General features: G+C 40.6%; 1 protein-coding gene, 1 long non-coding RNA gene and 2 other non-coding genes across 7 annotated transcripts in view; 1 reads left to right on the top strand and 3 right to left on the bottom strand.

Moving 5' to 3' along the window:
• LOC148184871 (uncharacterized) overlaps positions 1-5,239 on the bottom strand; it is a 35,042-nt gene extending 29,803 nt beyond the window's left edge. For 2 of the 3 annotated variants that reach the window (XR_015771877.1, XR_015771878.1), the window contains exon 1: positions 4,571-4,942. This is a non-coding gene — a long non-coding RNA (uncharacterized LOC148184871). Of the gene's footprint in view, positions 1-4,570; positions 4,943-5,196 lie in introns of those variants that run through there. The other variant, XR_015771879.1, reaches the window with a different exon arrangement.
• Positions 5,240-5,571: 332 nt separating this feature from the next.
• Positions 5,572-22,274, top strand: USPL1 (ubiquitin specific peptidase like 1). 2 transcript variants are annotated; one of them, XM_005516299.3, is made up of 8 exons: positions 5,572-9,707; positions 10,252-10,380; positions 11,617-12,274; positions 14,406-14,492; positions 14,909-15,038; positions 16,255-16,380; positions 17,069-17,229; positions 18,790-22,274. In XM_005516299.3, the coding sequence occupies exons 1-8, from the start codon at positions 9,609-9,611 to the stop codon at positions 20,685-20,687; spliced, it is 3,288 nt and encodes a 1,095-aa protein (XP_005516356.2). In that variant the 5' UTR covers positions 5,572-9,608; the 3' UTR covers positions 20,688-22,274. The 2 variants fall into 2 exon arrangements, with proteins under 2 accessions (XP_005516356.2, XP_014106941.2); XM_014251466.2 differs by having other exon boundaries at positions 5,574-9,636.
• Positions 22,275-25,064: 2,790 nt separating this feature from the next.
• Positions 25,065-25,137, bottom strand: TRNAV-AAC (transfer RNA valine (anticodon AAC)). The gene has a single exon. It is a non-coding gene; the product is annotated as a tRNA-Val (tRNA).
• Positions 25,138-25,385: 248 nt separating this feature from the next.
• Positions 25,386-25,459, bottom strand: TRNAN-GUU (transfer RNA asparagine (anticodon GUU)). Its single transcript has one exon. It is a non-coding gene; the product is annotated as a tRNA-Asn (tRNA).
• Positions 25,460-25,934: the final 475 nt, after the last annotated feature.

Raw genomic sequence — 25,934 nt, 5'->3', positions numbered from 1 at the left:
TGGACAGGTAATGCTACATCAGTGAAAGTTTAAATAGGTAAGTAAGAACAGAAAGATAATCTGTCACTTTTAAACTTCACAAAATAGATCATTGCTCTTTTTTCCTTTGTCGGTACCAACTGACATCTTACAAACTTAGAATCAGTCTATTTGAAAAGACTCCTTCCTCCTGAAAGTACCAGAATACATGAAAAATATTTTGAAGCACATTATGGAGTGTAAAAAGAACCAGCCAATTTCTTGGACAGTGTGTTACTTAATATTCTTTTCTCTGCTAACATAGGAACCAGGTTCTGCAGGCAAGATATTTAGAATTTTTTTCCAAGATTCACAAGGGTTCAACTTTAACTAGTATGTTTGATTACCACTTACTGTTTCAAGAGAACAAAACAACCTTTAAAGTTACTTTGAAAACAGAACAAAATAACTAAGATTCTTTTTAGAAGTGTCATAATATCAATTATTGTTTACTTGCATAGATATAATTTGGCATTCATTTCCCTTTTATAAACACATACAAAAGAGTGATAGCACCTTTTACACCATCCCAGTTCTCCTAACTTCCTGTACAACACTGTCTTTAGCAGCTGTTGCTGAAAATCCCTGTTCCCAAAATGAATGAAACCTTTCTGATATGCATCTTGGAATTCTGCTATAAGTCAATCAGTTAAACCTAAAACCACCTTAGAGATTCCAGACTTTCATACAGAGGAAGAGAAAACCAGTATAAAGGCCAAACAAAAAGGAAAGTAATATATAACCTGCCTTAAAAGAGCAATTAATGTGTGAAACCAGAAACCAGCATATCACATCTGGGCAAGTATTAATTCATTTGTTCATTTAATTTCAAAACACTTGGCTAGCTGTAATCCTTCTTACTTTGTAAGTCTTTTAACCAATGCAACTCCAAACTTTCACCTCAGTTTTCCAAGTCCTTAATATCAAGCTAGGCAATATCTTTGCTACTACAGAGACATGAATTTTGTTTGACTCTTGTTATATTACCTCAGCTGAGTCCCATCCAAATCCTTCCATCAACATTAAGCTGTGCTTTCTGTTTTTGTTAACTTTCACAAGAGTAGCAATGCAACACCACATCACAGAAACATAACCTAACTATTGGAAGATTCCTAAGGACACAAATGCACAACATAACCACCATGATCATATCAGATACCACCCTGCTTTCCATGGTTTTCAGAAGCAAGATTTCATCACTGATCTTTTCCCCACTAGAAATATTCCTGAAAATAATTCCTTTCTGGAAACACAAGAGATACTAAGTCTCTAACTCTTGGCTATTGTTCCCTACTAGAACAGGGTCAGATACCTAAGGGCTGTAGGAAATGGAGGTAAAATAACTTCAAGAATAGTATGAAAATTAAGAAAGTACTTTGAAGGCCAGCTGCAATTCCTAAATGGAAATATTTTCAGTGATTTCTGAGAGCACTGCATCAGGTCAGAAGTTTTCAGTTTCTCTCTTTCTATGCATCAAAAAATGTACTCCTGTTAAGGATGACTAAGAGGCACTCTCTTATAAGATCCAAGAAGAAAAAGCAGGTCTACCTCAGAGCAATATATAGATTTCTCCTGTTCGGTAAAGGCTACAGGCAACATAACAGGGAAAAATGCAGCATTTTTTTTTTCTCTACTTCTGAAAATGTGTCATAAAAATATAAGATGTTTTTACTCCAGAAAAATAAAGGGTTTAAACAGGTAGTAGTTGACAAAAAAAACTGGCCTCTTTTTTAGCTACTGATTTTAGAATCTGTCTTAGAAGAGATCTCCCTCCCTTAAAATACTGCAATGCAATAGCCAAATGATACTATGTATACATATCAATAATCGGCAATGTTACTGATCTGTGGGCTTAAAAACAGTTGAGGAATGCAAGAAAGTTTACAATCACAGTTACCTTGACTTCATATACAAAAAAAATATCTAAGTGAGACAATGGCTTTCTTGTGGTCTGTACTTGAAAAACAGAACATAATTAATATATTTAAGCATTAAACAGAGAAAAAGTTATATATATAATTAGTTGCTTTATTTTTCTTACATTAAAATTTAAACTCGCAAAGTGTCATTTTAGAAGTGTCCTTATGTTAGGTTTTAGAAAAAGAAGGAAAGTCAAGAAAAAGTGAAAGCCAAGAAACAAAACCTTCAGAGCAAAAGTTTTCAGCTGGTACCTCCCACTCCATTCTCAGGGACCATCATGCAGCAACAACATGGTTAGAACTGAGCAGCCAGCGGGTGTGTAATTTGCATGTGAAAATATTTTTAGAGGACACACATGAATAGCATCTGCTCTCAGCCTGAGTGCAATTTTCTAAATATATGCCCTGAATGTTGTTTCCCTGACATTCTTAACTGTGTTCCAGATAATGGTTTCTTGTACAGATTTGCTACTCTTTGAAAGCACCATATATATACATATATCGAGTCTTAAACAGCATTTCAAGACTTCATCTTGGGGTTTGGGAGGAAGACTCTGAGTCTTCGCTGTGTCTATGTAATCACAGAGTTGGCAAATCATACTTGAACAGAGTGCAACAAGAGGATGATTCCCTAATTCAGGAAGTTAAATCAGACATGGCTGTTCACGCACTTGCCTGAACCAAAGGAGCTTCAAAAATATATCTTAAAACCCTCCTAATTCTTTCTATATTAAAAAGAAGTTTCAAAAATAGATAGAAATTGATGAAACAATAAATAAGCCATGGGCTCATGCACTGTTAGTTAAATCAAAACCAAAGCTACAAGACATACAAGACAAAACTCAGTTTGAGCAAACAGAAGGCTAACCAGATCCCGAAGTCATTACCAGTCCACATCTGGAACACTCAGATCAAGTCCTAGTGACTGTGGAACTGGCATCATGTAGTAATTATTACTGTAGGAATGTTTAATTCAGGACAACTGAAGTTCTATGGTAAAATGAGATGAAAAACATCAGTTTCTTTCCTTTGACAACACAAAAACTCTATTCCTCAAGCATATGGAAAAACTCAGGTTCTGGATTCTGTCTTGGGCATAAGCTTTCCTTTAATCAACTTGAATGTCCAGGAGGAAAAAAGAAAGGACACCAGTAAATCCCGTGTGGTGCTTAGGAGTACATAAAAAACACCTGAAGTCATAGAATACTTTGGGTCGGAAAGGACGTTTAAAGCTCATCTAGTCCACCCTCAAGCAATGAGCACGGTAATCTACAAGACCAGGTTGCTCAGAGCCCTAACCAAAATGACCTTGAATGTTTCCATGGATGAGGCATCTACTACCTCTCTGGCAACCTCACAGTTTTTCTCCAACCTCATTGTAAAGTATTTCTTCCTAGTCCCTGCTAAAATGTCTGTCCCCAAATATAAGATAGTTTACCAAAAAATGTTGGGGGTGGGAGGGAGGAGACAAAACAGAGAATGGAGGCATTAGGTAGCAAAAAAAAATCTTAACAATATTGAGTCATGCATTCTAACTTACCAAAGAGCTGGGATCTAGTACTAGAACTTTTTCAAAATCAGCCTATGCTAACAAGCAGGAAAAACATCTATTTAATCCTTCCAGAGCACAAACACACACAAGTAAACACCTTTTAACCACATTATCTCTTAAGCTGTCAACACTTGAGACAAAAGTTTGTGGAAGTCCAAAACAAAACAGCAGACTCTAGTCACCCCTGGAAAAAGGTGAAACTTACACTACAATGAGAAGCTAAAAATTTGTTATTGAAATTAATAAACAGAACTTACATTACCTTTCATACTACTGAACAGAACTTATATTGATTTTCATACATCCACTGCATTTTAACCGTAATTCAGTATTGTGGTTTTGAGAGTCCCAAATGCCAGGAGAAAAATCACTGCATAAGTACAACTACCTAAGGAAACTACTACACGATATCATTCAGTAGATTACATTATTTGACCAGTTTTAGCAGTTAAACAGAGCCACTGGAAAAGAGATTAAATACATATAAAATGCACTGCATATATGTAGGAACACCCATCTCAGTGACTGTAGAGCAACCGAGTTCCTCCTCCTACTCAACATATCCAAAAGTGCTTTACACTCCTGATGAACGTACACAGAAAAAACCATTCTCCACAATCAAAGCACTAATGAAGCAAATCTCAACATCAATCTAAAAATAAGTACACGTGACATATTTCTTTGCAAATTTCATTCTAGTATTTCCCCAGTCAGGTATAAAACTTCCTCCAATAGAATAAAATACTCTCAAACATTAATTCAACCTTCACAACATTGCTGCACAACTTAAAGGAATAACAACAGGAAAAAAATTAGATTACGGATGTTACGACGGCCCCGTTATAGTAGCACATCATTTCACAACGCTAATCATACAGCGCTAAGCTGTATGTATGTATGTTTTTAAAAGCGCAGCCAGGAGCAGCGTGTCAGGAAAGCAGAGGCAGGCAGTAGGAGGGAAAGTATTTTCTGTGCTCCCACTGGAACAATCTCCTGACTCACTCTGTCCTGCAGCCCCGAGGAGCAGGAGGCTGGGGCCGCACTGACAGCTTTCCTGACGCAAGAGAAGTGGAGCACTGACCTAAATGCCGCAGCTGCCGGGCTCCTTGCAGCTCAGCTCGAGGAAAAGCGGCCAGCATGGATTCAAGTGCCAGCCACAAATACTCGAGCAACTGCAGCCCGAGGCTGCTGGTGCAGAGACGCTCGCCGAGACCCCACCATCATTTCGACCTCTTGAGCCTAAAACCGCCAAAAACGACTGCGAGGCGAGCTCTAGGTTGAGATTTAGAGCAGAGATTTTCAACAGGGAGCTGCGCATCCCCGCAGCGCTTCGGCGGCAGCAGTAGAACTGGTCGCTGCAGGCTCTCGGGCAGAGAGTCACACGGGAGGCACCGAGCCTCGCACAAGGTTAAACCCCACCCTGGGCGCGACTTTAGGCAGGTATTCAATGGCCCGCAGGTTAATCATCACCTCCCTGCCCCGGGCACCGCGCCGAGCGGCGGCGCGGCCCCTCCCGGCACCGGGGCGAGCGCTGCGGGGCCGCCGCCTCCCGGCCCTCAGCTGCGGGGGGAGCAGGTGCGGCCCCCTCCCTGCCCGGGCGGCCCCGGGAGCTGCCGCAGGACCGGCCCCCGCCGCCGTCCCCTCCCACCGCGCCGCGTGAGTGAGGGCAGAAGGGCGCGGAGGAGAGAGGGAGGGAGCGGGAAATACCTCGGGCGCTGCTGGCCCCGCTCGGCGCAGCCCAGGGCCCGCCCGGCACTGGCTCCGCCTCCGCTGGCTGCCGGGAGCGGGCGGGCCGGGCCCGCGTGGAAGCAGGTGCGCGCCGGATGCTGCGCAGCGGCAGCGGCCGGGCGGGGGGCGGCGGCGGCAAGGCGCGGCGGGGTCTGGGGCAGCGCCGGGAGCCGGGAGCGGGGGCGGCGGCAGGTGAGAGCGAGGCCGCGGGGGAGAGCGAGCCCGCCGAGCGCAGCGGGCCGGGGCCCGGCTGGCGCCGGGAGCGGCGGGCTCGGCCTGTCCCGGTCCCTTGGAGGTGGAGAGCGGGGGGAGGGCGTGTCGCGGGTCCCAAAATGCCGACTGAGTATTTCATGTCAGTAGCAGCGCGGGGAAGGGTGCGGGCCTTCGGCGCCTCACTCGCTCAGAGATGCGCTCCGGCAGGTACCGCGTGTGTGTCCGCCCCTGACGCGGCTTCCTAGTATTCAGCGATTAACTCTGAACGCTTTTTTCCTTCTGCAGTCTTTCCGTAGCGTGTGGATCACTCTGGCTGTGGAATAAGAACACAGGAGGCAGTTTACCCATAGGTTTATCTGAAAAAGCCGAGCACGTTTCGGTGTGGGAATGAGGGAGGGCGGGCAGCAGCCCCGCGCTAGGCCGGGCCTGCCCTGACGGCTGGTTAGATGGCATCCACCCCCCCCAGCCCGTGCCTCTCATTTCCACTGCCTTGGGACACAGATCGCCTGCCTTCCTGAAATCTTGCCTCTTAGCTGCTGCTGTCATAAGCTGCACTAGTTTAGGCGGTGTTTTTCCTGCACTCGCATTCCTGCATTCCTTTTGTTCCAGAACTGAATGATTTGCCAGCAAAGTGTAGTCCCCATCCCTTGTCATGCACTCATAAAAGCATTTAATATGTGGAGGTCTCAGAGGAGTCTGCCTGTAGAAGAAACACTTAGAACAGTGGAGTAATGATGTTGCACGCTGGTTTGTTTTGCAGTGTCATTAGCTTTATCATTATTTGCTTAGTCCATGTTAGGCTGTTTTCAGGAAAGGAATTCATGTTTGCTCCCACATCGTGGAGCCTTGTGGGTCTGCCCAGTACTTAGGGGCTGTGCTGGAGAGAGAGTAGCTTTCTCACGGGAATGATGTTACTGTTGCATGTAACGAAATACATTTTGTGGCCAAAGCTGTCAATTTTTGAGGGAAGGATTGGGATTTGAATAGTTATGGCTATCCCAAGTAGTTATGACTTCAGATAAAGAAAAACCTTAATACTCTGATTTCTTATTGTGTAAAGAATGGAAAGATAACTAAAACCACTTTTTTTTTCCTTCACATTTGTTTCTTTTAATCTTTTCAATATCCCCTTGATGAAGAAAACAAGACTTGTAAGGTGATTTTTAAAAAAAAGGCTATTTTTAGATGTCTGTTTAGCCTTTAAAAAAGGAGGTATACTCTTCACTGTAGTGTAATCACTGTTGTTGCCTGCTTTTTGCAGTTTGCAACTGATTCTAATTCATAAGGTACTGTTTCACAAGGTACAGTTGTTATGAAAAAGGGACAGGTCCCTTTATCCATAGAATTGTTTGATGTGATGGTTTGGGCTGGGAGGAACCTTTAAAGATCATTTAGTTCCAATCCCCCCTGCTCTGGGCAGGGATGCCTTCCCCTAGACCAGCTTCTTCTAAGAAGTGTCCCACCTGACCTTGAACATTTCCAATGATGAGACATCCACAGCTTCCTTGAGCAACCTCTCCCAGTGTCTCACCATCCTGATTGTAGAGAATTTCTTCCTTTAATCCAATCTAAATCTGCCCTCTTTAAATTTAAAACCACTGCACATTTTACCATCATTCCAGATCCCAGTAAAAGGTCTCTATCTCCTCCTCGTAAGCCTTTTTTAAGTATTGAAAGGCTGCAGTAAGGTGTCCCCAGAGCCTGCTTTTCTCCAGGCTGAGCAATCCTAGCTCTCACAGCCTTTCCTTGTAGGAGAGGTGCTCTGAACTCACTCCAGCAGGTCCACATCATTACTTAGTTCCCAGCACTTCAGGTGGAGTTTCACCAGAGCAGACTGGAGGGGCAGAATCCAGATCCCACAGTCTGTGTCTCTTTGCATGAAGACAATAAACAGTATTGGCCTCAGTATGGGCCCTTGAGGGACACCATTTGTCACTGGTTTGTGCTTGGTACATTGAGCTGCAGCTGTTTGGATGTGGCCATCCAGCCAGTTCCTTAGGCTGTTCTATTTCAAACCCATATGTCTCTAATCCTTCATCTTTTCCTTATTTTCTGCCCTCCCTAGGTCATTGGAGTTTTCACAGACCAATTTAATTCCCTGGAATAGCAGAAAAACTCATGCTTTACTGAGTTTTCTGCTGTTTTGTGAGTTCATTTAGTTAATGAAAAGTCTGATGAGGACATGAGCTGTCAGGGAAAGTGGGGGGAAAGGAAATAAAAGAGAAAAGTGATGCTCCTGTTCTGCAGCAGCAAGCTGTTAGATCAACTCATCTACTGAAGGAAGTGTAGCCACAGCATAATGATAATTAAGTCACATTCATACCATATTTTGCATCATTTTTTTCAATATTCAGATGTAAAGAAGGATTAATTGTTTGGAACATGACCTAGTAAGGTTGAATGTGCGTTCCTGTGAACTTTTCCATCTGTAATGCAGTTATTGCATGTGGCTACAATGAGTTGTTGCAGTACTTGATACAGCAGTCTTTTACTTGGCTGTTTTCCTTGGCAGTGTTGATCTGATGCCCAGTGTTTGTACATTGTGCAAATTTCACCAATACTTTCCTGTAATGTTAGAGACTTTGAAGAGTACAGGCAGGCCTCTTGGTACCACTCTGCATATCTAGTACTGGCAGACCCATTTTATTTGCTCCTTGTATTTGTCTTTGAACTAAAAGGATAATTAATTTTTAAAAAGTGTTATTGTATTTGTAATAGAAATAAAAGTATTTCAGTATTGTGGTACTGTTGGCTGGGTGATTATAGCTGGGGGAGGTATTGTACATCTCAGAACATCTTACACATCTCAGTATTTAAACTTTACAAAGAACAGCAGAAGTAACAGAAATGGAATACAACTGAATAAATATGTTTTACAAAACCAAGGGGCATGCTTAAAATGGAATAACTTGCAGGGCCTTAGTGTTACGATTATGAGTGTGTGTTGAATTTTTGTGGTGAGAAATTTCTCAGGCATTTCTGTCATATGATCTGGTTTTTATTTATTCTGGAGAGCTGATACTGCTTCATGCCAAGGAATTGACTGAAGTCCCTTGAAAAATAATATATTTTAGTATAATATATCCTATGTGAAAGGCTGTTATCTGTACTGCTTGTAATTTTATAAAACAAGTCAACTTCCTGGCTAGACTAAATACATGATAACAGAGTTTAGTTGCAGTGTGATAGTGGTGTTGCTGTTGTGTGAAAGTCAGGATGCTTGTCTTTCCTTTATACTCCAACAAGCATGTACACCTTGAGCTAACCCATTAATTTTCACCTTGCATGCGCCCTGGACCGTGTTGTTTCTTGTGCACCCTAGAACATTACTTTGAAAGCTAAATGTGCTCTAAGGCACATGGATTGATACTTTTATATTCTTGCCTTCTGCTACAACCATTAGTTTCATCAGTCAGGGACTACTGTCTCTACATGCTGATAATTCTGAAAAGAGCTGCTGGACACACTGAAAGGATCAATAGGATGCTATCTCATTTTGACCCACTCTTAAGTTGCTGTGAGGGTCTGACTTGAAATGTGAGTGGTTGTGTTTTTCTGTTGTGCTTTTTTAATTCATGCTCTGTTGGTTGTTAGCATTCCATGCAGTTCTGTAGGGTCTCTCCTTGCCAAATACTCTAAGTAGGTTTAGGTTGAACTAATGTTTACACTAGTCTCAAGGATGCCTGGAGAATTTTTTTTTTTTTGGAAGAAGTTGTTGCTGTACTGTATAAAAGGGTTTAAAGGACATCATGGTGTGGGAGATAGTGTTTTTCACTGAAGTAATGAAAAGGGAACAGTTATGGCTGAAGGAAAGATACTACATTGATGACTTTGCAATTCAACAACTTTCTCATGCATCTTGAAGAGATATATATTTATTCTAGTTAGACTCAAGTCAACAGGAGCAGCATTGGGTCCCTATAGTTCTTAATTTAAAGTTTTGAGTTCACAGTCCACACTATAACAAAAAAAAATATTTTCAGTTTAGGAAATACTCTTCTAAATTAATTTCCAGAAGTCACGCATGCTGCATTGTTGGTATTTTTTTTTTTTTTCACAAACTTCACTCTAATTTTTCTTTAATTGTTTTATTCACTTCTTATTTTTCAGGCGTCTTTGAAAAATCCTTAGTGGTCATGACATTGTTACAAGTGACATAAATTAGCCAGTGGCTCAGAATGATGGATACCCAGAAGACTACAAATGGTTTGCAAGTGATTGGAGAAGGGACTGGTATAGGGAAATCGACACTCCACATGGTGGGGTATTTGGGAAAAGTCAGTTGAAACTTGTTTTACATATGTGCAAAGTTCATATTTTTCTCTGTTTTGAGAGATTTTTAATTGGTCTTAATTTTACAAAAAAAAAAAAAAAATCTCAAAATTATTTTCCACGGAAATCTATAACAATGGCGAAAGATTATTCTAAGTAAATATGTGCCTATGTTTTTTTACTGGCACTATTTTTACAACTGTTTGCATTCCTATGAAAATTGATTTATCTTTCAAAGATCTGAGCTTGTGTTCCCTGGCAATAAGGGTCCTGTGGTTTAGTTTAAGTAAAATAAAATGTGCATAATTGTGTTGTTAAAGACACCTTATTTGAATATTTAAATAAAAATATAATTTTATTTAAATCATTCTACCATACAAATATATTAAAAATAATAATAAAGAAACCAATGTAGTTTTTTTATATTGTATTATATCTAGAAGTTGAACAATGATTTTGTATCTTGCTAAGTATGTCTTACCTTGGGATAATGCATGAAATACATTAATTTATGCTGCTATATCTTTCTTGATTTGTTATTATTTTTAGAACTGTTATCCTTTGGAAACAACTGCACATGAATGTTGTCCAGTCTGCAAAGAGAAGGGTCAGATCCAAGGTTTACGGACTTACCGCCTTAATTTTCAAGAGTCCATTTTCCTTTGTGAAAATCCTCAGGTATTACACTAATAAAGGGTTTTATTTGGGCCTGCAGAGGCCTTTACCTTCAGCAGTTACACCTCTCTAAGTCCATGATTTTACTGGGGGTAAGCAGACTGTTGAAATAGGACCCCTCTGCTTCTATATGCTGCAGGATATTTGCTTACAAATAGGGAAAAACAGAAGTAACCTGTGTATATTCAGTGTTAAGGCACAGGTGGCTACCCTAAAGGATTAAAAAGAGTAAATTAAAATTAAATAAAGGAGAGTTCTTCTCATGTAACAAGGGATCACAAGTGATATTAAATAAATTCTTGTACAAGTCAGAGTAGAAGGTGAGTATTTGATGATCCATGTAACTAATGCATAACTCCAGCAGATCTGGGTCTCCTGTTTTCCTTTCTTTGAGGTAATGCAAATAGGTTTATAATTGTAATTACAATGTTTTTCTTTCTTTTCTTTCCTCTTTTTAATTTTAACCTTATCTGTGCTGCTTAATATTTGAATTGTGATTTTGCTACCTCTCCCTTCACTGCTCCATGTATGTGGGGAGGGTATAGGAATCCCAAACAGACTGGTGCCCATAAATCAGTAGAAACTAAATGAGATATGGATCTCAGAGTTGTTTTTCCCATTCCTTCCTGCTTTTAATTAATTGCAGTATAGTTCTTAAGGTTGGTAATAGGGATTTGTCTATATTCTAGTTGCCATTTGGTCATTGAGCTAGCCTGAAAGATACCCTGCCAGTTTGGGCATCAATAGTCTCTCAGACATGAGATAATAATGTCAAATCTGTATCCTAAAGGAATGGATTTAGCAGAATAAGACAAGAAGATTCCCCTTGTCAAAACTAGGTTGGTTGTGGAGGTTGGAAGAATTTACTGGAAAAGTAGTTATGAAGTATCAGTACTGATGTATTTATTTCACAGTTGCTTATAAGACAGTGGTGGGATAACACACCCTTCCTGTCATACCTATGTTGAATATATGCATTGATTTAATTAAAATATCACTTTACAGAAGTCCCTATGACTGGGTTGGATGTGGGTCTAAGCAACTTGGTCCAGTAGAAGGTGTCCCTGCCCATGGCAGGGGGTTTGGAACTGGATGGTCTATAATGTCCTTTCCAAAGCAAGCCATTTTATGATTCTGTGATTCAATTCCATTTTAAAAGTATGTTTTGTACTTTCTTTAGCTCTTGTTCACCTGAAATTGCTTTTCAGGTTTCACTGTAACCTTCTTTCTTTCCTTTAGTGTATCTACCCACTTGGTTATAAAACATTAAACAGCATAATTACTTCTACTGGTTCAAAAAATCATCAAGTTCCAACTACTCACAAGAAAAGGAAATTGGGTGATAGCAGTGACTTTTCTGCTGTTGAATCAGATCCAAAAAAAGCAAGAACTAACAATGTACTCAATGTTGGACACACCATTAATGCAGACTCCGTTGTGAAAGGCTACCAGAATAATTTGTGTATTCCCAAGCCAAGCCTGCATGATGTATTACAAAATGACCAGCAAAACCCTGGCAACCATGTGGGGTCCTGCATGCCGAAGGTGGATTTTGAAAAAACCACCAAGACCAACAACTACCAAGAAAGTCCACCAAAGACTTATAGTCCCAAAACACAACTCTTGCCAAATTCTGAACTTTTATCAACAGCATCTGAAATTTCACTCAAAGAGGATAAATGTTCCACTAATAACAGAGATTTATGTCTTCAGTGGAGAAACATACGTAATCTTTGTTGGTTAGATTGTATTTTGTCAGCACTGGTACACTTAGAAACATTAAAATCTGCTGTAGCAGAAGAATATAAAGATGGAAAATGTTTACTCCAGAAACTCTTATCAAAGTATAATCAAGCATCTATTCTTCTGAATACCTGTAAAAGGAGTAAAGTAAAAGGTGAGTAAATTTAGCTTCTGTTTTCTCATAGACTGATTTGCTACAAATATGTGGAATTTAAGACAGCACACTTATATATGCCTGTGTTCTATTTCAAGATCAGAAAAAATACAACTGTTACCATGAATTTGCAGATTGGTGTGCTTTATCTAGCAAAATCCTGGTAACATCTGAAATTGTTTTTGTTGGGGCAAGCATGCACTCTTTGAAGGCACCAAACACCAAGCATCTCTTAATTTTTTTTTTGTCATATCCAAAATAAAGATATTATGAATTATTTATGTAATTCACCCTTACTTTGTTTCCTTTTCCTCTATTGGTTAACATGATACTAGGATGCTATTTTAATCTTGATCTTCAAAACAATTTCTGTTGTGGTTTATATCATTGTGTAAGTGGGCAGCTGTCTTGTCAGGCTGAAAATAGTAAAGCTGGGAACATAAGTTCTTTCTGACTCCAGCTGCGTTCATTGAAGGAATGCATCTCCTGAGGTCTGCAGGCTGCTGTAGTTGACAGTGTTTCTTAACCTGCTTCAGTCAAAAGTAGTCAAACACATTAACCTGGATCTTGTGGTCTGGAAAGGGTTAGTCCAGACCAGTAACCCTTAACAGGAGTTAAGGTCAGCTCAACTTAACATATTGGAGGACTCTAACTGAGGAGGATGTGTCATTGTATCCTACTGGTGTGGCCTTTAGTAATTTTCTGTTCTGTGGAGATTGTGTTTAAGACTCCTAAACTAAGTCCATGGGGTTTTTATTTCTCTTGAACTGGACCATTGATGTCATAAGTCTAAAATTCTAAGATATGATCTGTTACAGAAGGAGTGAAGCTCTCCGGTTAGCCAGTACCTCTTCTGGACATTCTGTTGGGCTATGTGAGTTTGATTATATAAAACCATAGTCACAGAACAGCCCTAGGTAATTTGAATAAGGTTCTTTCCTAGGAAAAGTAATGTATATCAAAAAGTGGTTTCATCCATGTTACAAAGCGGGGAGAAAACCCCAAAATATTCTGAACCCGTTCATGTCCTGTGCTTGCCAGAAAGGCAGGCTGCTTGAGTTTAGGTGTTCAGCTGTTACTGGGAAGCCCTCTGCCATCCTAGAACCTGTCTGAGATGTTTTTCTTTGTTGGGCTGTGTTTGCAAAGGAGCTCTGGTGTGCAGTAACCCTTAAATGGGAATGTTAAGTGTTGGAATACAGTGCTGTTTGAAAGAACTTGGGCCTTTTAATTTCAATTGCTGCAAAACAACTTAGTTTATTTGGGTAACAGTGGAGAGAGGATTGGATGAAGAGTATTTTTGTGGAGAATAGGTGTAGAATTCATTCTGCTCCTCTGCGTAATTTTACAATATCTTTTGCATACAGCTGTTTTCATAAACAATCTAGAGCAATATAGCTGCAAGAAACTTTGTTTCTTTTTTTCTATACACAGTTAATATGTAATAAGCAGTTTCAACAGCTAATCTAAATATTTCCTTTCATTTCTGCAGGTTATGATCATGATTGTGTAGTAGAAGTTATGTTCTTGTGCTTAAAGAATGTATTTGTGTTTAAACAACATACAAAATTAAAATACTAACACATATAAAGTAAAAAGTTATTTTAAAATTATTTATACTATTTTAAAGGCTTACTTGGGAAATTGGTATTTAATCTGAAACAATACATTTAAATGTTTTACTATTTGAATTGTATATTAGAAAGCATATAGACAAATTTTTGTGCTTTTGGTCTTAATGCTTAAGTTTCAAAGTTTTCTTTTAATCCCTGAATCTTCAGGATTTGTAATGTGTGTAATTGTAATTCATATTGTCACACTATCCTTAAAAATTGTTACTACAAAGCTGTTGGCCCAGGCTCTTAGTCATAATTTAAGTCAGAGCAAGTAGGTTTTAGTCAGCAGACTACAGGTAAGTAACTTCTGTAAATTCTTCTCTAATTTTCAAATCTGTTAATACCAAGAATTGGCTGTTCTACCAGCAAGTCTTAGGCAGGTATGGGTCAATATGAAGGGCATTGGTTTGCAGAGGAGGAGTGCATGCTAGGGCTACCTGTGTGTGTGAAAAGGTGTGGGGCCTGTTACACTGTTACACATGTGACTGCATGAAGACATAATGTATTTTTTTCTTTAGATGTTCTCTCAAAAGCAGAATCTCAGCTCAATGAAATCAGAACTGTCATGTTTACAGAAGTTCAGCCTCAGCTGAGGTGTGAATTGGGTAAGTAATTAGTGCAGCATCTCAGTAATTACTTCCAGGTAACCCTGAATGTATAGCCTTTTATGTCATACATAAAAGTATGTGTGAATGTATGCATACAAGAAAGTTTGGAAATACATTTGTTTCTACTGGTGACTTGCACATGCTTCACACTATGATCAGCTGTTTTGTCCTTTGCCCATTTTGACTTTTTAGAGAGTAGATAATCTTTGTTATGATGCTGTTAGTCATTAAATTGTTGCTGATAACAACCTAAAAACATCAATCAATCCCTTTGCTGTAAGAATTACAAATAGAGCCTTGAACAAATAACTGAAATTTAACTCATAGTAATAAAATTGTCTTCATCCTTTTTGAGGTACTGAAAGGTGATTTTAGATATTTAGTATCTTTTTTTTCCTGTCCCATCTTTGAAGGTAATATGGAGAATCCAGTGTCTGCACTTCAGTTACTCTTACAAGTAGATCAACAAGCTGAGAAACTGTTCTTGAATTCGTTTTCATGGAAGTCTGAATGTGTACGTTGTGGCCACAAACACCAGGACCGGTAAGATTTTTATATAGCTGTTCTACCTTACCTTTTAAAATCTGTATATAATAGTCAGTTTTATTCAGATTTCCAGGTTTAAGCTTGTTGTTGAAATTTTACATGATCTGCTTTTTCATTTGCAAATAGTTTGCTGCTATTCCATGTCTTAAGCAACCATGTCATCAATTAGTTAAGAAAGAAACAATATGTAACCATGTGAGTCTCTGGACCTGCTCACTCTGATATTTTGCTGAGAGTATACAAATTGTTGTGATTCTAAATATATGCTTAGTACACTTCTGCTATTGAGAAATACTTGGAATATTCACTTGGGTTACAAAGAATCAGGGATTCTATAACACAATTTATGTATTTTAAAATAGTATTACAGGGGAGGAACTTCTTGAGAATTGATTTAGCTCTGTGTAGCCGCAAGTACAAGCTCATAATATAGGCTCCTTTTAGAATCAGCAGGAAAAGAGAGACACCTTTGGAAGACAGCTTATTTTATTTGAAAAACATCTGTTTTTCTCCACTACCTTAGGTTTGTATAATAAAATTCTAGATCCCCAATGAAATGAGATTAATTTGATCTGTTATTCTGGAAAGTTAATATGTAGACCTGGTAAATAGGATGTCTTCAAGATCCTTTGTTACATTCTGGGCTTTTATAAAGTTGAAAACTGTAGTTTTCGTTGAATACAGAGGAAGTCCTTTCTGTGGCTAGTGAGTGAATAAACTGTTGCTTCACTTTAATATCCCATACATTGTATTTTCATACATACAGTGTAATCTCTGCTATGAATGTACTAGTTTTTAAAAACAAGACCTTGTTTTTAATGTTAAGACATAGATTCTCAGGTAATTTGTTGCTGCTTTCTTCTCTTCTTGAGATTCTGTATTAGCTAGTAAATTATGCAGATGCTGGTACAAGTTCTGTCTTATGTTGGAAAGGAAACAGAGATAACATTAAAAGGAAGAAAAAGCAAATAATGTGAAACTGAGGGCCACAGAGCTGCTGAAAAAAAATTGTGACTAATGCTTTTTGGCAGAACTGAATTCAGGGCTGACTTGGATGTGATGCTGTCACAGTGAATTCCACACAGATCTCATGAACATGAATAGAATTTGGGTTTGCCATAATGTTTTTATAACTTGTTTCCTGGTGAAGTATGTATATTTATTGTTTTCTGATCACCAACTCAGCTTACTCTTTTAATGTGTGTGTGTCCAGATTGAAGAAAACACTAACAACATTTACAAATGTAATCCCTGACTGGCATCCACTTAACGCTGTTCATATTGGACCATGTAATAACTGTGGTAATACATCTCAAAGACAACAGATGATCTTGGAAAAGTAAGTTTGAATATGTGAACTTGAAAGTAACATACATAAAGATCTGAGACTTCATTTATTGAATATATGACTTTTGAAACCAGACTGTTACTGTGGGTTTGCAGAGATTCTGTACCCTAAACTCTGATCAGTACTCACTTGTAAAGATTTGAGATTGCAGGCCCCTGGGCCTCCACATTAGATCATTCTTAAAAGCTGAAATAGAAAATAGTGTTTACTAAACATGAATCAGAGCAGTATTTAACATGCTGACCAGCACATGTGTTTGAGCTAGGTCATAAATTCTTAACTATCAAGTAGTAAATACAGACAACTGATAGCCAGTGTCAGCCTTTTCACAGTCTCTGCTGTGGATAAAAGTTGTTTGGTCATTTGTTTACTTTTATGACTTGGTAACAATGTCCCTGACTAATGTGTTTATGGCACAGGGGTGTTTGTTTTCAACTTTTCCCCACTCCCCAAATTTCTTATTTGGTGTTGTTTTTTTTTCCCCTAATCTATAATTAAATTGAATATCCAGTTGGGATATTCTTTTCCCTTTGTGCTTACTGTGCAATCTGAAGAGACTGTGAGGAAGTAGAATAGTAAGGGCAGAACCATGTACTCTTAGAGATGTTCTACTTTTTCATTAGGAACTTTTGCCACTGTTTTATTGTAGTAAACTGGTTCTTTATTGTTTCTTTGTCAGACTACCCTCAATATTAACATTACATTTTATGGAAGGCTTGCCACATAATAACCTGGAGAAATATTCATTCCAGTTTGAGGAGGACACCTACCAAATAACATCTGTTGTTCAGTACCAAACAGATAAGAAGCACTTCATAAGCTGGTCTTTGAATCCTGATGGTAAGAATCATGAGTGGGTCAGGTTGGAAGGTACCATAGGGGGTCATCCAACTTCTCTGCTCAAGCAGGGCCATCCCAGACAAATGGCACAGGATTGTGTCCAGACAGTTCTTGAATGTGTCCGGTGAGGGAGACTCCACAGCCTCTCTGGGCGTTCTGTTCCAGTGTGCGGTCACTGCCCAGTAAAGAAGTTCTTCCTCATGTTCAGGTGAAGGTTCCCATGCTTCACTTCCTGCCTGTTGCCTTCTGCCCTATTGCTCAGCACTGCTGAGCAGAGCCTGGGTCTGTCCTCTGACACCTCCCTCCAGATACTCACAGACACTGATGAGATCCCCACTCAGTCATCTCTCCTCATGGCTGAACAGGCCCAGCTCCCTCAGCCTTTCCTTTTAAAAGAAAGAGATAAGATAGAGTTTATGGTTCTTACCTACCATAATATTTCATGAGTCTACATGAAATGTTTTATGGGTTACTGCAGTAGTCTCAACCGTTGATATATAATAACTAAGATTTCTTTTGTCTGCGTTCTAAACTTCATATTAAAATGTTGCAAATAACTGGGGGGACTTGTTTCTCAGAGTGAAGGTTTTTGGTTGGTTTAACTGCACAGTGTTGTCTTACAGTGCATTTACTGGAAAAAGGTAATTTGGCTATAGAGCTTTTTTCCCTTCGTAACTTCATAAAAGTTAAAAAATGCAGTCTGACCATGACTGTGGAGCAAGTAGTATTGTTTATTTTTAAACCAGTGATTCATCCATTCTTGGCTGGAAGCAAGGTAACCTATTGTACTATGAGCAATTAATTAAGTTATTTTTTATATCTGAACTTTATGGCACCTCAGGGGTGGGCGGCACAAATCCATGTTAGAAACATTACTAATGGTAAGATGGTTGTACCAGTGGTGGAAGATCCATAATCAGAAAAGGTGAAAAGGTGATATTTTGATAATCATGCCTCTGTAGAGAGCGTGGGCTGCAGTCTTATGAAATGTTGTGACAGTATGAAAATTGTCTAAGTCTTACTGGCAGAGATAAAAAAGAAATGGGAAGAGGAAGCAGCTGGGAAATGTCTAGTTGAGAACCTCCTATATGTCGTATATATCTGTGTTAAAATTCTTGAAGCTATAAAATATTATTTCATGATCTAAAAACAGTTTGCAGATGAAGAGACAAGAGTATTAAAATGAGCAATTTCTTTTTAGCCCCTGTGCTTCCTACCCAGGCAATGAAAAGGTCTACAGAGAAACTTAATTTGAGAGGTGGTTCTTACCTCAGACTTGTGAGGATATTTTCAGACAAGATGTTTCAGCCAAAAAAAAAAAACCCTGAGCTAGCTTTGTTTTATGGTTGACCTGCTCTGACCTGTTATAATATTGCTGCAAGTTCTTCTTGTATTTGATCTTTTTACAGTGAAAGTCTCCCAGTTTTCTCTGAAGAAAAAAAAAAACAACTCTATTTTCTACTTGTCAGGGGAATGGGTTAATAAAAATACTTGACAAGTGTGAGGATAGTGACTTCAATTTTAAAAGTCTGAGTCTCTGCACTGGTTGTTATTTTTCAGGCACTTGGCTTGAATGTGATGATTTAAAGGGTCCATATTGCAAGAGACGTCAAAGATTTGAAGTTCCTCCTTCAGAGATTCATATTGTTATCTGGGAAAAGAAAGCATCCCCTGTGCCAGAAGTGAATTCACAGTTCCAAAGTAAAAATAGTGAAGATTTTCCTCTTAATAACGTACATTCAAATTCCGGAGTATTGCATTGTGGTTTTGATAACACTGTCGGCAAAGCACCTGCAGAACACCACAAAGAGGATTCTGTGAGGACTCCAGAGAAGAAACAGCAGCAAGTAGCTGAGGACAAAAGTATTATTCATCATGGTTTAGAAAATCTGGCAGATGGTGATCTTGTAAAACTGATGCTTGAAGAAGATCTAGCTGCTTCTGAAGATAAATCACTGCCTAACGGACGGATGGTGGGAAATAACCTTCTTGATGGATGGGGCACACAACAGCAGGAACCAGCTTTTTCACTTAGCACTCCATATACAGGAGAGTTTGCTGGAACTAGTCTAACTATGAGCAATAAATCCATGTTATATGAAAATTCCAGTATTTGTTTACCTCTAGGTGAGTTGAACCCAGTAAATATTACTCCTCCTGTGCCCATAAAACACGACCCTGATTCATCTGACTCCTCACCTTCTCAATTAAATGACAGGTCTAATTTAGCTAACAGAGAACATGGATTAAATTCAGAACTACTGCTAAACAAGAAGTTGTTAGCAATGGAAAATACTATACAAAAATCACCTGACTTGAAAGGTACAAGCAAAACAGTAGTTAATTCTCAAGTTGGCAGTTCTTCTGGTGCCAGTAGTTCAGTCCAGCCCTCACACAAAGACCAAAAAGGAGGATTTGTAGGAAGCTGGGTAAAGAAATTATTAATCAAGAATACTTCTTTTATGCCTTCAAGTGCCTCAGCTCTCAAGAATGAGAGAAGTTGCAAAACTCCCTCAGTGCAAAAAATAAGTAAAGTTCGGCTGCCAGTTAAGGGCGCAAGTAACTTTGGTGGATTTCAAAGCAGAGATACAAAGAAAACAACGGAGACCCCAAAGTTACTGGCTCCTCAGAGTAATAATACTCATCCTTTATCAAATTTCAAAGGATTTTCTCAAAGCACTTGTCTTCCAACAGCAAATCCTACCACTGTTGTAGGTCCAACTTGGAATAAGTCAGAAAGTACGTTGGGTACCTCAGCTAAAGTGACTCAGTTCCCTTCACCTGGCTATAATTCTCGTAAGGCAGAAGAGCCAGACAGTGACAAAACAAAAAAACTTCGCCTAAAATTATTAAAAAAACTTAATGCTAAAAAGAAGAAGTTGGCTTCACTGGATAAATTAGCAGTGGAACAGATGAAACGGGAAAAACCTGTGAGTGGAGACGCAAGCGCCCCATCGCAGACTGAACCTCAAAATGAGAGTGAATTATTGCAGAGCTTTTTAAGGGAGCTGCCATATCAGATTGATGTCACAGGGAATGGATCCGAATTTAATGCAAACACTGTGCCAGGGTGCACTGGCCATGATAACACCGATGAAATACTGGCAGAATTACTGTCCCCTTCTTTGACTGTCGCTTCCTTGGAGGCTCCAAAGAGCGAAGACGAGTGTATGTACATGGAAATGGTGCACAGCAGCGTGGCAACAACCACATCCAATGAGGACACCAGTGTGCCACAGGCAGCAGTGACAAGTGAGGACCACAATTACTACAGTCCTGTAAAGGACACTAATTCGGAGCTTGATGCAATAAACAAACACTGTGTGAAAAAACTTTCTTTTGAAAGTCCTATGAGAGAAGATATTCTTGAAGACCTGTTCTCAATTTCAGCACCAAGCTCCATGGCAGGTGACATAGATTTACCTCATTTTGATGAAACTCTGTTTGAAACTTGGTAAATACTGAGTTTCTTGGGTTTAAGTATTTTTTCAGTATTATGTATGTTTTGAAACAAAGCACTACTAAATTATATTTTATAACTATAATTGCACACTGGCTGTACTTGAACGATTTACATTTGAGGTATTTTTTTCTTTATATTTATTGTAACAAGCAAATCAGGGTTTGATGAATTTTATTTTTCTAAGAAGCAGTTATCTTAGCTGTCAGATATGATGGTGATTTTTAATTAAAAGCTCCTATAAGTCTTAATTTTTGCTGCTTTTAATATAAAAAACTTCCATACTCTAGTGAGTTGGAAAAATAATGAAGTTCTGTAGTCTTGATGATGTAATGGTGTAAGAAATACTACTTCTGTAGTAGTGATTTTTACAGGACCACTCAATTCCTGAAGTTACTTTGTCCAATATTTAAAAAAGAAATTTAAAGTACCTTCTGTAATTAAGGAATTTTGCATCCTCTGATATGAAGATCATTTGTAACATAAACTTGAGGCTGGCATTCTGCTAGGCTGGCATTCAACTCCTTACACTATTACAGTTCTACAAGCTCATGCTGATGTATACACCCCTTGGATCCAAGAAAAGATGGATACATGGTAGAAATTTCCCTATTTAAAGTTACAGCACCTACTGAGCTTTCATCCTGGGTAACTGTGAATATAACTTGGTAGAATATCTTCTGAGCCAGGTTATTTTTTTAAGTAGAATTAGTAAGATTTGGTCCAGAGTTTGCATCACTAAGACTATCAGATGTACCCATTAGTTTTTCATAGCTGCAAAAAACATGTAATAAAAGAAAGGTTTCTCAGAATTAATTTGAGTGTAAGTTAATGCCTATTACTGTTGTCACTTGGAGTTTTTCATGACTCAGGCACTGCACCCCCGACTGTATGTGAGATGCCAAGGAGAGGCAAGGTCAGTAGGAAGCAAGTAATGGAAAAATGTGGCAAGACAGCAGTGAGTAAGCAGAGGATTCACACCTTGGTGTTTCTGGATTTGTATAGCTTTCATGTTGCTGATTTGGAGTCTTTTTTAAATGCATAGACACAAAGCTGAGGGTATTAGATAGATAGATTAGATGTACATTTTTCTTCTTGAAAATAAGAAGGATTTTATCAGCAAATCTTTAGATCAGGCATTTTTAGAGGTGTTCTGCATTTTTTTCGTTGTTTTAGAACCCAAGTTCAAAACATTAAATGTTCAGTCTTACTTTTCCAGTAGGTGCAGTTGAAAATAATACTATTACATGGCATGGCTACAGATTCTAATGTTTTTGGATTGTTTGAACTAGGTTTAAAAAGTGTTTGAAAAACTATCAGTGGCCCTGAACTCGCTGTAATAACTTATTTCTGCTGCAGTTTGGTACATTGTTATCAAACTGGTACTTCAGGCAGTGAATGTTTTAATTTTTGAAATTTAAGTTATTGTGAAGAACTTGAGCTTCCTTGTTTTAAATACTGTAATTGGTAATGTTACAATAGAAAACAAATTAATTCTGAATGTTAAGGGCTGGTGTACTGCTTGTGAAATGTTTACCCTTTTGTGAATTCCCTAATTCCCTAATTAAAAAAATAAAAAAAAAAGCTGACCAAAATGAGAGTTTGATTTATCTGTGAAGGGGCTGCAATGACCTGCAGCTGTGACATGGGAGCTCCTTCACCACTGGCTTGGGACACAACACAGACCAAGGGGTGAGTAAAGCAGCGAGCCCAGGGTTGGTGGTGCAGAATGCCCAGAGCAACAGGAGGAAGAAACCCTGCTAGAAGATGAGAAGGTCCTGGTGGAGAGGTTTATAATGAGGTTTACGGCAGAGGATGGAGGGTGTGGGGGCATTCCTGCTGTGCAGATACACCTAGACAGAAGCAAGGACCTCTGCTCACCACTGGCACCCCCTCCACAAACTGAAGTTAGACATGTTTGGTCTGCAGCTGCGTGGGATTCAGTGTGGGTACAGGTATATATAGAAGCTCCAAGAACAAACAAATAACACTTGAGATTAAAGTAGGTGTGAAAATAAATCTGTTCGTGCAGCATGTTCCTGGCTGCCTTTTTTTTCTGAAACAGAAAACTAAAGATGATGCAGTGCAGATTTGTTTCCATAAATGTTTTACTGCCTCCAATCCTGTGTAAGTGAGAATTCAGCTGAGGTTGAATGAAAACCCCATGACCAAAAAAACTGGTTGGAATTTGAAATGTTACTGGATGTTTTATATTAAGACTAGTTTTTAAATGCAGCCCTTAATTTGCCATGACGACAATGTAAAGTGTTGTAGTAGTTTTCTTTCAACTGGAAATACACGAGGTGGGCAGATAGCAAGTACAGGTAGTGATCAGAAGCTGGCCACTGTATTGTGGAGGTTTTATCAGTGTTCTAGGGTAAATTTCCCAAAGTCTAATGACTTTGAGCACTGCCATCTTCACCACTAAACCATGTCCCCAAATGCCACATCTACATTTTTTGAATACTTCCAGGGATGGTTTCTTCACCACTTCCCTGGGCAGTCTCTTCAAATTCCTAACCATCCTTTCAGAGAGGAGATTTTTTTCCTAACATCCAATCTAACCTCCCATGGCACAACTTGAAACCATTTCCTCTCATCCTGTCTCCTGTTACCTAGGAGAAAAGGCCTGCCCCCACCTGGCTACACTCTCTTTACAAGTGGCTGTGGAGAGCAGTAAGGTCCCCCTGAGACTCCTTTTCTCCTGGCTAAACACCCTCAGCTGCTCCTCCCAGGCCCTGCACTCCAGACCCTTCCCCAGCTCTGTTGCCCTTCTCTGGACACTCTGCAGCCCCTCAATGTCCTTGTAGTCCAGAACTGGACACAGAACTGGAGGTGTGGCCTCAGCAGTGCCAAGTACAGGGGGACAATCCCTGCCCTGCTCCTGCTGGCCACACCACTCCTGATCCAGCTCAGGATGGCATTGGCCTTCTTGGCCACCTGGGCACAGCCTGGCTCATGTTCAGCTGCTGTCACCAGCACCCCCAGGTCCTTTTCCTCTGAACAGCCTCCCAGGCACTGCCCTCCATCTATAGCACTGCAGCTCCTGTGACGCAAGGGCAGGACCTGGCACCCAGCCTTGTTGAACCCCACAAAACTGGCCCCAGCCCTTCAATCCAGCCTGTCCAGATCCCTCTGCAGAGTCTTGTTAGTCTGTGTCTTCTGATTTGGGAAAGGCATAATTGTGGCACTCAGAGTTTGGAATCGGCTCGGCAGAGATGTCTGCTGTGATTCAGATCTTACTACTTGATGATAGAAATTCTTCTTGTAACACAGTAAAGGGTGAAAAAGGGCTACCTTCTCGCATCCTGCCTACAATAAACTAACACATCTGCAAAGGAGCTGCCTGATGGATTTCAAACTGTATACCTGCTAGAGCACTGTTCAAGAAATCAGTTGTGGTGCCGATTACAAATCTGATTTTGATCTTGATGTTTTTCATGGCTGGCTATTGCCATTTATTCTTCCATCACTGTTTTTTGCTTTAAACAATTTATTCCCTTCCTGACAATATATCAGCGAGGGCCATTGTGTCTTTGCTCATTTTGCAAAGCTAAACAGCTGCTCTTGATGTGAGCCCCTTGGTGCTCAGAGCAAAGCACATTACCTTTCAAGCAGCTTGTGCTCAGAAGTGTATGCTGTGCTTTGAAGTCCGCCAGGATTCGGTCTCGGAGTGGAAGAACTTCCAGTCTAAGTATGGATCTAAGACGGCATGCAGACAGAGCAAGAGAGAAGAGGTTAGTGGAATAACACGGCTGATGGATTTTAAGGCATTTTTAGTTTTACACTGCTGCGCACAAACACGGTGTGGTTGTTTGCGAGGGAGATGCTGAAGCTGCACAGCCCAGGAGAACACGGTGGAGCCACAGGGCTCGCAAAAGAGAGGAAATGCTGGGAAAGGAGTATAAGGAAATAAGGACCGGGTGTCTCCTGCGTATGTTTTCGAGGAAGAGGCTGAAGAAACCCTCAGGAGATGCCTCTTCCCCGACCTGGGTCTGTATTACTCTTTTTACATAGGATAGTATCCAAAGCGGCTTCTGTAATGCCCACGGCATGTGGTTGTAGTTTTTGTCCCAAGTTTTCTGATGATGTCCAGACCGTTTCAGCTGAGGCTCGTTTCCCCTCCTCTAGACGATCTTTTCCAGGGAAACATGCGTTTGCCGCGGGGTTCGTGCATGCGAATGAAACCGAGCTTCAGCACAGGCCCCAGCCCTGTTGTCCCTGTTTCTTCCTCCCGGCCCCGCTGCAGCCCAGGAGGCCGCTCGCCCCCTCCCACTCCCGGGCGGGGGATGTGCCCCACGCCGCCACTGCCGCGTTCTAAAGAAGGAGGCAGGAAACACGTCCGCCGTGACACGGGAAGGGAAGAAAAACATGGTGTTTCCGCCCGGTTTCGAACCGGGGACCTTTCGCGTGTTAGGCGAACGTGATAACCACTACACTACGGAAACTCCCGTTGGAGTCCGCTCTTCCTGCGCTCCCCCTTGAGCAACCTAACGGAGGGCCCGGAGCCCCGCTGTGAGCGCACGCGACGGGTCAAACGCCTCTCGCCGGGGCAGGAGGAGCGAGGTCCCGGAGGCAAAAGCGGGTCTCGGGTAGTTCCCACCGCTACAATGGCGGCGCGGCCCGGTTAGAGCCACCGCCTCTTGCAGGAGGGAAGGAAAAAACAGATGGCGCAGCACAAAAAAGAGTCGCGCTCCGTCCCTGGGTGGGCTCGAACCACCAACCTTTCGGTTAACAGCCGAACGCGCTAACCGATTGCGCCACAGAGACGCGCTGCAAGGCTGCCTCGCCGAGCCGCGGCTGGTTCCCGCGGCGGCGGGGGTGGGCGTTCCCTCCTTTGTGCCCCCGCCGCTCCTCGCTCCTTCTGGGGGCTGCGTGGGCTGGGGTGTTTAATCACCAGCCTTGGGACCTGACTGCTTCTTTAATCTGATAAACGGCCCTTCCTTCGCTTTCCTTTTTGTTTGTTGTTTTGTTTTCCCTGTGGCCTTTTCTGTTTGTCTTCCTGAGGGATTGGGAAAGAAGATAAATGTAGTGGTTGAAGTTCTGCCTGTTGGTGGGACGGTTGCAGATGGGAGCCTGAAAGGTGCTCTCCGAGACAGCTCAGCTGGCAAGAGGAAGCTCTGACAGCTGTGCCAAGGATGAAGAAGGCAAAAATTAGCATTGCCCTGTTATTAAGGTGGTCAGGGGGATCCAGCATCTTTCCTTCTGATAATTACAGTACCAAAAGGAGGAGGTGTGACCAGAG

Source organism: Pseudopodoces humilis, chromosome 2 (genome assembly GCF_049639895.1).
Source record: "Pseudopodoces humilis isolate 2021_Gansu_Grassland_sample_001 chromosome 2, ASM4963989v1, whole genome shotgun sequence".
Lineage (NCBI taxonomy): Eukaryota > Metazoa > Chordata > Aves > Passeriformes > Paridae > Pseudopodoces > Pseudopodoces humilis.
This window is presented reverse-complemented; position numbering and strand designations above follow the sequence as displayed.